Source organism: Dreissena polymorpha, chromosome 4 (assembly GCF_020536995.1).
Source record: "Dreissena polymorpha isolate Duluth1 chromosome 4, UMN_Dpol_1.0, whole genome shotgun sequence".
NCBI classification, from domain to species: domain Eukaryota; kingdom Metazoa; phylum Mollusca; class Bivalvia; order Myida; family Dreissenidae; genus Dreissena; species Dreissena polymorpha.
The window spans coordinates 8,765,242-8,777,538 of NC_068358.1; the positions used below are offsets into that span (position 1 = coordinate 8,765,242).

General features: G+C 35.0%; 1 protein-coding gene across 1 annotated transcript in view; it reads left to right on the forward strand.

Annotated features, from left to right (window-relative positions):
* Nucleotides 1-733: 733 nt before the first annotated feature.
* LOC127877079 (uncharacterized) overlaps nt 734-12,297 on the forward strand; it is a 31,474-nt gene continuing 19,910 nt past the window's right edge. The window contains exons 1-3 of the mRNA XM_052422702.1: nt 734-1,015; nt 9,200-9,339; nt 11,266-11,454. Coding sequence (XP_052278662.1) covers nt 9,257-9,339; nt 11,266-11,454 — 272 coding nt within the window. The 5' untranslated portion in view covers nt 734-1,015; nt 9,200-9,256. The remainder of the gene's footprint in view (nt 1,016-9,199; nt 9,340-11,265; nt 11,455-12,297) is intronic.

Here is a 12,297-nt window from a genome sequence, read left to right on the forward strand (position 1 = left end):
ATTCAGATGGGTTAAAAATTACTACTCCCTGTATACTAGTGTCACACATCTGCAAAATGCACTCAACTGCATGGCGCACCCTCGAGAACAGACGCAAAGATTCCAAACTCGTCCTTTTCTACAAAGTCTATCTCCATCGTGTGGCCATATCCCTCCCAACCAATCTTGAAGTCCCAACCAGGTTAAACAGACACACGCATCCCTTCAGTCTTCGTCAATTCCACACAGGTTATGATTATTTTAAGTCTTTCTTCCCCAACACCACAGTCCTGTTGAACAGCTAGGTTACCCCACCCCGTCGCAATGCTGCCTGATCTTAAGAGCTTCCAGCAGGCAGTATCCCAATTTAGCCATTAAACCAATCGGAATTGTTTGTATCCATTGTATTCCCTTGTATACTGTATGACTTCTAAATCTCTTGATCACCTAACAACACTATCTTTATTATTGTACACATTCTTGCTTTGCTGAAAGATATCTCTCTCAGCTTTTACTCGTTTATTTTACTAACAGCCAACGCGCACTCTGCCCATAATACTCGCGAGAGGCGTGAGGCAGTACTATGAAATATATTGATAGATAAATACTCGATTTTGGTGTTATTTATATGGATTTTGGAAGATTCCAGTATATTTTGGTAGATTCCGGTATATTTTGGTAGATTTTGGTAGGATCTGGTCTTTACTTTGACCCGATGTAATGCACACTGTAAATCACATTTTTATTTGAATTAAGTTTCATTTAATATTTTCGAATAAAGATGATAAAACACTAATTTTATAACAATTATTCTACAATCCCATTTAACCGCTTTATTTGATTTAAAGTAACTATTTTGATCAGGGTGTGCATTACTCTTCTAAATGTTGATTGGTTAATCGGTGGCGGGTATTCCAAACCGAAACCTTTCTGAAGACAAGTTTTAACATGGTTGGTTGATGTCGTCATTAAAAAAGAGTATTGTCGAAAAATAAAAATAGATAAATGTGACTTTTGGTGGTTGCAGAGACTGAAGGTATAACTTTATAAATAACCTTATGAATTGGCGACTGGCGGAATAAATTCAACTTCTGTTCATTAACTCAATTGAATTTAACCTTTCTTTTCAGCATGTTCAGTTCCAGTTGCCATAAACATTTGTTGGTTATGCCCCTTTTATTCAGTAATAAATTGATCACACTCATGTTCTGATTTTTACTTGCATTTACAACATGTGTAGGGTCAGTTTAGGAAAATAGATAGTTACAATAATACAACTCCCAGCTATTGACTCTCCGATAGGCTGGGAATTGCAACTTACAACCTGATTTTCCATAGAAACTCGATGCCCAGAATCCAGGTGGCAGATTAATCAGAAATATTAGCAACATAAACTATTTTCTGAGAAGGTCGGGATCTGCAATTTGTGTGCATGCGCTTTCGTCACAACAACACCGACGAAAATGGTGACGTGATGGAAGAGACAGTCAGCTCAATTGCAGAGTCTACCAACACCACATTTGAAACCACAACAACATCAGCCATGTCTCTCCTTCAAGAGGAAATGGAGGTTGACGACTCATTTGACATAACGTGACCGGAACGGCAACTCCCATCAGAAGAAATGGAGAACACATTACATGACGCGACAGTAACGGACATCATGCCCACTGCTCCAGTCACCTACACGATTGCCGATAGCGGTACAGAGAAAGGAAAACCAAAGCTTGCGTCATCAGACGGACATTCCTTTGTGGTCAAGAGACAACTGAAATCTGGTGACGTTGTTTGGCGATGTAGTGTGCGCGGTAAAGCCATAGCATGCACAGCATCGGTTAAGCAGTCTGGCGACGTCTTCACTCTGATAGTGTATAATAATTTATCTATTTTCAGACTGCATACAACGCCCGCTCTGACATTTATGCTCTTCTCAGAAAGACCTTTGAACTGCCGCTACTACCCGTGGATGACATTCGACCTGCTTTCGTCACATTACGGACAAAATCAGACACTGACACGACTGACCAATACTTTGACTACCTAGGACGGACGTGAATGACGAATTAAATGTGGCCCATTGAAAGTTGGTACGTCTTCGATCGGTCCATACGCACTAACAACGACTGCGAGGGCTGGCATCATCGCCTGAACCGTCGTGCCAAGAAAGGGAATCTCCCCTTTTATTTGTTAGTCCAGCTCTTGTTTGAAGAGGCCAAGATGTTGTGCATTTGGTGCGAGAGAGGAAGCTGCAAAGGTACCAGACAAAGCAGACACTCAAGATACAGGGGAAGCTGTGGGGAGTCTGGAAACGATCGTAACATCTCAACAAGTCAGCTGCTGGATTTGTGTTCATCAATGTACGGGCCAGTGTAAATAGTCAGTGATTCATTTTGAAATCTACATCAATGAGTCCCTGGGACTCGCATATTTTTAAACAATGGGTCCAAACTGAAAACAATGGGTCCCATATTGTGTCTTTGTAAATTTGTTAAAAAATAATCTACTTAAAATGATACGCCTTAGCCAGGGGCTCTTTTATGCAATTTTACAGCTAAATACAGAATAAGGTTTTTAGCAAGTAAAATATTTTATTTGTTTTACTTTTAATAACAAACAGTGAAACATATAACATCTTAAACAGAGATCTTTTAATATCTTTAACAATTTGGACTGACTTGAGTTTTAATAAATTGGATGACTATTGTTTATCATTTTTAGGTCAAAATGAGCCCTTTCAAACAGTGTGACAAAAGACAATTTCTCCTTTGGTCAAAAGGTTTACACCTTCAATACAGATTTAGCGTAACAACACTCGTACTGTATTTAAGGTGTATAGCCTTCTTGCCTTGTTTTTTGTTCCAAACAGGGAGAACTTCTTCCAGAAATTCCGGGCAAATTTGCTTAACTTCACTCTCATAAGTTTGTCTTGTTTCCCTACAGTTAACCTCAGGGCTCAACATTAACCTAAAATCCAACTTGCCCTGCCGGGCAAGTACTTAGAAAATCTACTTGCCCTGAACATAAAGCCATTTGCCCAAACATGAAATATCACATTAACTGTTAACCTCATATTTTTTAATGAAGATCAAAATGATACACCACAAAACCTTTTTTTATTTTTGCACATTTAACAAAATGATTACAGCAATTAAAGTCTAAATTAAATGCTTTGTTCTTTTTTGCACTTGCCCGGGCGGACAACTAGATTATAAAGTAACTTGCCCGGACCCAACTTTTACTTGCCAGGGGCAATAGGACAACTGTTAATGTTGAGCCCTGAACCTGTTCCTGAATTTGGTCAAGACCTTGTTATGTACAGAAAAAAAAAATTCACATCCTGCAGTATGAATAGCAGATGTCTGTGTTATTAAAAGGACTTACATTTTATGTTACATAGGACGGAATACTGTACGATTTGTTTCACTATAATATTAAAAATTTGCAAGTTCTGAAATAAATAGCATCTTTTATTTGTTTACAGTCAGGGTTTTTTTGGCCCGATTTTATGGCCGAAATTTGGCTATGTTCCCAATCCCAAAAAGTATACTTTTTTCCCAAAATGTGGCAAAAAATTCCCAAATTCCAAAAAAAAAAAAATTGTGTTTTTTTTTTGTTTTTTTTTTAGAAAGAAGTGTCTAATTTATCTCAATTTTAATTTTTATGATTATAAAGTGTTATATCAAATTAAGTATTTCCCTAATTAGTGGACTTTTCGTGTGGAAAAAAAAGGCTAATGAATTAATTTTCCCAATTTCATGAAAATGCCGATAAAATTCCCAATTCCAAACCCATGGGCTATCTTCCCAAAAAAGAGAAAAAAAAAACTGACAGTACATACATAATATTATTATGTATGTACTGTAAACAAATAAAAGATGCTATTTATTTCAGAACTTGCAAATTTTAAATTGTCACTTTAGAAAAAACAACAATGCTCAATTAATCCAGAGTAAGTATAATAACATCGCTTTATATATAACTGTCTGCGCACACAACAGACGAATGCAAACTGTTTTTTCCGTTGTTTATTCTTCACATTTAAACCACATGGTTTACATCGAGGCTGCGTTATCGATAAATATCTACACAGCAAGTTTAAATTGTTGAGTATCAATTTTGAAAACCTTTTTGGGTGGCATTTTCTTTGTTTACCATCCGGGACAGCCAATGAAACGTCCAACAAACTTTTAATAAAACACTGTAACTGATTGGATAATTGATATACTTCAACCAATCAAAATACGCATACTACATCCCGAATATAGTAATGTGACTTCCTTTCTACTTTTCAAAACAATGTTGACATGTGTTTCGCTTATCTCCACAAATCGAACTCGGTATCGTGTACAACTTTGACAATGTTGAAAATCGGAGTTTTTAAACTTAGCATCCAGAGGAGGCACATGTTTGGGAATGATGCATCCCAGAAAAAAACGTGCGTCTGGCACGCGGGACGCACAGCAAAATGAATCACTTAATAGTGTGTAAATGTTTTATGAATAACACTTGTAAATATAATATATAAAATCTTGTACATCAATTGAATGTTGATAATATTTGCTCAATAATAACATTTGTAATGTTATGCATGTATATGCTATTGTTATGAATAACATCTGTAAATAAAATCATGTACATAAATTGAATGTTGATAATATTTGCTCAATAATAACATTTCTAATGTTGTGTATGTATATGCTATTGTTATTTGTAGATACATATGTTTCTAATAAACCCTCAGCAAAAAGTTGTTTTTCTGATATATTTCTCTTGCTATTCATCTGGACTGTTTACATTTATCATAGTTTATACAAATGTAGTAGTTATGCAATGTAAAAAAAGCAAGAGTTAATAGAATTCCAGGTGTAGAAATCTGCAGGATGCGATACAGTACATGCATATCTCAGTTTCTGTTGACACTGTGACATTCCTGAAAAAAGGTTTCTATAACAATAAATAAACAATAAACCATTCAATAACATTAATTTCAGAAAAGTTATGTGTTTTAAAAGCATTTTAACAAATTTCATCAAACTTCTAATTTGCCTAATCCTAATGGGGCGAGTCGTTATATAGGTGGGGCGAGTCGTTATATAGGTGGGGCGAGTCGTTATATAGGTGGGGCGAGTCGTTATATAGGTGGGGCGAGTCGTTATATAGGTGGGGCGAGTCGTTATATAGGTGGGGCGAGTCGTTATAAAACATGGGGCAAGTCGTTAAGGGGGCAAGTTGTTAGTAATTCCGAAAAACGGCCCTTTCACCTCAGATTTTTTTTCCCCTCAGCAGGTAAATTTTCCCCCAGACTTCTTTTTATATTAAACTTTAAATACATAAGTTAACATGATCCAGTGTAGAAAATATAACATATTGCATAATTAAATTATCTGTTGCCTTGAATTTGTTTTAAAAACAGCAAAAAATGTTAAATTGATTATTTTAGACTTGCCTTATTTTCCCCCAAATCTGGCGTTTCGCGTGATTTTTTCCCCAAAATCCGGCATTTCGCACGATTTTTTGTTCCCCTCTAACAAGGCCAGGCCCTTTCCCCAAAATCAGATAAAAACCCTTGGGTTGATTGAAATCGATTTTATTGACATTACGTGAGACAAAAAATTGACATTAAAAAATGGGTTACCAAGAAGAACTCTGAGCCGTATGTATGTACTTATTAAAGCTCAGAGCATTCAAGAAGAACTAGGAAAATAGACTGGGCGGATCAGATAATTTAAATCGACAATTCCAAGGTTTACACTACAGTCAACTTTGACTGTGGTTAACATGTACGGTATTCAACTCGTACCATGGTCAACTCGTGCCTTATAAAACTACACTGCAACGCCTATATATCGCGGTTGGTGGGTTCCAAAGAACGCGAGCGCGATATATCCGGTGCGCGGTATAACTCGAGAAATGTCTAACTTAATTGTATTGCGGTTAATTTGTCAAATTTCCCCAATGTTTTCATTTTATATATGGTGCTTGTACATATTTGAATCAGTGATTTTTTTACCTGCGAGTCCTGCGTCTTGGACTCACAAAAACCTCTGGGGATGCAAAGTTTCGAATTATGCAAGTCCCAAAAAAGCATACAATTTCTCAAAAAATAATATTTAATATTTTGTCTCATTCCTTAAATTCTGGGACTCATAGATTTGCAAGTTACTGAGTCCAAGGACTCGGATGAGAAAATTTGTAAAAATATCACTGTTGAATAGTAATTATTGAAAACCAATTCTACAATAAACATTTTCATAACTACATACGTATCTGTATTTATCATAAAAACCAAAATGTAAATTATATTTTTTGTTATGTCCCCCACCACTACTGTGGGAGATATTGTTTTGCCCTGTCTGTTGGTTTGTGTGTGTGTGTTTGTTTGTTTGCGCCAACTTTAACATTTGCAATAACTTTTGAAAAATTGAAGATAGCAACTTGATGTTTGGCATGCATGTGTATTTCATGGAGCTGCACATTTTGAGTGGTGAAAGGTCAAGGTCATCCTTCAAAGTCAAAGGTCAAATATATAGCTTAAAAGAGGAACAAAAGGGGACATAGTGTTTCTAACAAACACATATCCTGTTTTCATGTACAATCACTCTCGAATCAGCTAAAAAGAACAATTCTTGCCGTAAAAAAACTTTTAAAATATAATTGTGCATAGATTCGAATTTACCCTTATAAATAGTCCTAATGAAGGAACTGAAACAGCGTAACGGTAACGATACAGCGTGTTTAAGTTATATTTTATTTAGAGTAAATGTCAATGCCACATAATTCGCGAGATACCCCAGTACTTAAGTTGAAATTTACAACGATACTTTTAATGGAAATTAAACTATCTCAATGTTGTACCGCTACGAAATTTTTATTTACAAATAAATACACCCACGCAAATTTTCGCGCGCTTTTTATCAGGACAAAGAAATTCATGACCAGCACCGAAATTTAACGATTTATATACCAGTAAACTGCCATTATTACCTTTTCAATGACACTAATTTGTTATTTCCTAAGTGTTAAAAACAACCCCAGCCGTTTGTAAACAAAACTGTCACTAATCGACTGTTTTTCACGCTTCACTGCGTGCCATAGCGAGCCGCAAAATATAGGGTGTTAATACTAGCTTGAACCGGTTTTTTGCTTAAGTTAGCGAATTCTCAGATTAAAACATGTCATTTAGTGATCATGCTTGTCGGATTTTTGGGAGCCAAAGCGCGATATATAGGACAGCGCGATATACTGGTCCGCGATATATCGGCGTTGCAGTGTATTCATTTGGTTAGGAGTGTGATAAGTCTTCTTAAATGCTTGGAGCTTTAATGAGTACATACCTTCAGTCCAAAGTTTGTCAGTCGTAAAAGCAAAAATGTAAGGAAAAAAATTCCACATATGTTTATAGTATAAGCATGTCCAGTTGAATAATAAAAATTATTGTCTATTTTGGGACAAAGTACCTAGCAAAATTGGGATTTTTCGAGTCACGAAATCTTCCAAATTGGGAATAATTTTCATCAACAAAAGCATGATTTTGGCAGGGAGTTTTCCAGTCATTTTGGATAAAATTCATAAAAATTATGGTTATATATTTTGTAGGTTGTTTGCAAAATAAAATTGAGATATAGAGTCTAATACCGGTAATCATATTTCATAAGACACTTCTTTTAAAAAAAAAAAAAAAAATTTTTTTTTTTTAATTGGGATTTTTTTTTTAGAATTGGGAAAAAATATGCATATTAGGCATAGGGAATGGGTCCGACTATCGGACCCATGAGATAGGCAGAAAAAGGCATGCAAGTGGACATCAATAGGAATCCTGGAAGTCCCTCCTACGCTGACTTGTCAAGGCAGCTGTTAGCTCCTACCGTAATTACTCTATGTTTTCGGACACTTAAAAATAATTATTTTTATTCGTGTCCGAAAACTTAGATACGAAAAATGTTCTCAAAATACAGGTGTCCGAAAACTTAGAGTCGAAAATTGAAGTGTCCGAAAATAGCGTCCATTGTATCAACGACTACCGGTCATAGCACGCGCTTGTAAAATACCATAAAGAATAAATTACAGTTATGTTTGCGTTGCATTTTAAATAATTTTAAATGCTTAATTTATTTGACAGAAAGTTACTACAAGGTTGTACTTTGGCCAACGAGTTCAAAGAAGAGCATGTGAAGTACCGATACTCGCTAGTATGAACCTGTAATTAACGCAATAAAAAAGCAAACTATGAATTCTTTGTTTTTTTGTTTCCGATTGTTGTTGTCTTACACCTTCTATTGGTCGTAAAACTTGCAATAGAGTGCATCACACTTTGAAGCGTTTATTATTTGTCACAGCTTTTTTACTGAGAATCGGCAATACCATTGCGGTAGATAAATGAACTTGTTTATTGACAATACTCCTGATAATTGTCATAACGCTTATGCTATCGGGCAAAACCAATGTTGAATACCGGTTAACAAGGTTATTTACCCAATAATGCAAATGTAATGGTCCATGGCCCTCAGGCATGCACCTGCCATGTTTTATGATGTTAATCCAGTTGTAAAACCCCATGATTGAAGTGTCATTAGATATCGAAAACAGGACCGAAATTTGGTAAAATAGCGCTGTAAAATATACTGTCCGAAAACTTAGAGATATTAATAATGGACGAAAACTCGTGTGTCCGAAAATTAAGAGTCACGAAAAATAATTATTTTTGCTAAAAAAAGGGGTGTCCGAAAACATAGAGTAATTACGGTACGTTGTTTTTGATTACCCAGACAGTTTCTCCTTCATTAATTTGGCAACTCAGGCAGTTGCCTCTACATTATCTTGACAATCCAGACAATTGTTCCTACATTATTCTGACAGCTGGGACATTTTATTCATTCGTAATATTGACACCCTGGACAAAAGTGAATTAAGTTCCTACATTATTCCTTTCAGGGACATTCATTCCTACTTTATATTTATTGGAATAGGTGCCAATTTTGCGAATGAAATAAAACGTAATAAGCTCAATTATGCCCCACCCCCCCCCACCCCTCCCCCCCCAAAATAAATAAATAAAAAAACACTTAATTTTTAAATAAACGGGCAGGGTGGGGCCTAAGGGTCCCATTTGTATTATTATTTTATGTTGATACTGATGTGCGTCTTATCTGGATATCTGTTTGGTTTTTTTTATGCCCATTAAGATACTTATCATATTGATGATAACCTGTATATCTTGCAGCTGTGGTCAATCGACTGCATGACAGTTTGACAGTGTCTCTGTGTTTCATGCTGAAATATGGAGGTTCATGGGCAAGTGAGAGATGTAACCAGCCCACCTAGGAACCCGTCCCATCATCCACTGCCACAGCCTCTCTGCAGGTTTGTGTGATTTAAAGGACTGATTTCCTTTTGTAGTGTACCTGAAATATATTTATCATATCCCTACTTAACCCTAATAAGTGCAAAAGAACCCAGGCCTTTTTCTGTCTATTTTGGGGAAAAGTACCTAGCAAAATTGGGATTTTTCAAGTTGCGAAATCTTCCAAATTGGGACTAATTTTCATCGACAAAAGCATTATTTGGGCAGGGAGTTTTCCAGTCATTTTGGATAAAATTCATATAAATTATGGTTATATATTTTGTAAGTTGTTTACAAAATAAAATTGAGATATAGAGTCTAATAATCATAAGTCAGGAGACCCTTTTTTCTAAAAAAGAAAAAAAAAAAAATTAATTAAAATTGGGATTTTTTTTTGAGAATTGGGAAAAAATATGCATATTAGCCATTGGGAATGGGTCCAACTATCGGACCTGTGAGATAGGCAGAAAAAGGCATGGAACCCAACCTCAACACAAAAAAGACCATATTACATTTTGTTTTATTACGTGCTGTTAACTGTTTGATGTTATTATAAATTTAATTGTATTTAATTTGGATCGCTTATTAATGCTGTTTTTAGTTACATTCTGCTTATCATGATTCCAACTAATTATTTTTATTTGAGTCATACAAGTTTCTGATAGTAGTGATTAATAAATTGCAATTTTTGTGTGCTAAAGACTGAAAAAACTGCAACATTTTTACACAATTCTTTTGAATTCTGTATATGTAAAATGCAATTATAAATCTAATTTGCTTTCTATTTTGTTGAAAGTAAGTATATACTATGTCCATGTTTTATTCTTGCAATCTCAAACCAGCATTAAATATAAATCAGATATGGGGATTAAAATCAATAAACAATCTATATATTGTAGCATTAAATGTTCTTTCTTCACTGAAATTTATAAAAAGCAAGTTAATGCAGAAACTGACAAGCCTTCTTAACTATTTCACTGCTGGAACCGAATTTTGAAGGTCTTTGCAAACAGTTTGGATCCAGATGAGACGCCACAAAACGTGGCGTCTCATCAGGATCCAAATTGTTTGCTATTTTAATAGTATTCTATGAAAAAAATCGAAGAAAATGCTAATTTTAGAAATTCAGCAAACAACATTTTAGCAGACGACAAATTTCCCAGCATGCAAAGGGTTAATTTGTCGTAGAACCAAAATTGTGTCTTTGTGTGGTATGAATGAATCGGTAAAGTTAAATGGGTTTAACCTAAGGGAAAACATGTTTTGTAAACAGCAGAAAATTACGTGCAATTGAATACAACTTTTCTTTTGCACATTTTCGTGTGCAACTTCTTTTAAACTTTATTATTTTATATTTATCAAAGTTTTATCTGTTTTTAAAAAGAGGGTATAAGATTGTTTAGACAACATTTTAAAGCTATAGATTTTATTTGTTGGTTCAGTGCATATTAAGCTATTAATAATTCTTAGTCAGTGTTTTTTTTTCACTGTTTTGGGAATGGGGCTGGGTCCCTTTGGATTGGGAAAATTTGCAGCGTTTTGACTAAAATTGGGAAATTAGTGTTGTGTTGTTTTGCTAAAAATTGCTTCATAATCAAAATTGAGGATACAAGCGTGTCCAGTATTATATTTACTAAGCTTGAACTTATATGGATGGGGGATGAACAAATATTGAGAACTAATAATTTTTTATTTTTTTTTGACACCTTCCATTTGGAATTTTTAGCTCCCATTTTGGAAAAATATATACTTTTTTTCCATTAGGTATGGGCCCAGTAACCGGAACGATTTTGAATGAAAAATAACAATGTTAGTTTTACCAAATAAACATAGTTACTTTTGTTGTTGTGGTGTTTATTTTCAACTTTTCAACTCATTTTTAATTCAATTAAATGTTGAGACTCGGACCATTTACCTTTTTATCATAAAGTTCTTTCTCCTTCCAGCCCTATTGTGTCTGACGGTTGTGCAATGAGCCACGGGAGCCCAAAGTCCTGCATGGCTTGTCCGACACCGAGCCCTGCAGGGAAGAGGTTTATTGGGCTGCCTAACAACGCCCGCAATGACATCTACATGAAGACCTTGATGAACAGCCCATACCACAAGTCTTATACGCCAATGTCAGCCACGCCTGGGTATGGTCTAATAGATGAAATGTGCTAAGGAGTCAGTTAAAATTACACTTTTTTGTTTTTCATGTATGTCAAATGGAATTGTCATCGAACAATGCTTTATCTTTAAATTAACATAGAGAATTTACCATTCTCCATCACACTATTTTTATCAATGATATATCATAAAAACAAGTGCACATTCAATGATCTTTTCTGCTTTAAAAATTGTGAGCCATTAAAAATCGTTATGCTTTGTTAAGTGGTCGAATAGGCAGGGTAGCACTCTCTTTAATATTTTAACAAAATGTGAGGAATCAAAGGATGGTGTATAATAATTGCTCATGGCAGTTATTAGCTTTAATCTGTGAATGTTGCTATGAATACATTATTTCATGTGATTCAGACTCTAAGATAACATTATTTAGAATCTTTATGACAGTTTTTCTAGACAATTACAAATATTTATGCATAACAAGTACAGATTTTCGGCAATTGATTCTTATTGTGAAAAATGCTGTTGTACATTTTAAAATGACTATTCATTAATAATTTTTAATAACTTATTCCCAATTTAAAACAAAATCAAGAACTTTTTGTTCACAAATGTCACAGCATCACATCAATCAGCAGCATTAAAAACTCCCTGACATGTTCTGTCAAGCCTCCAAACATTCTGGATTAATAATGCATACAAACTGCTGCCCACTGCTGATTGCTGTTAATTGTTTGTAACAGCCTCCTGGCTTGAAATGCATTGGCATTATTGTCCAAATCACACCCTTGTCCTCCCACCCAGCTTCTAGCCACATATATATCGGTGAGGACATGCATTATTTAAATGATGCACCTTCTTTAATGATTCAC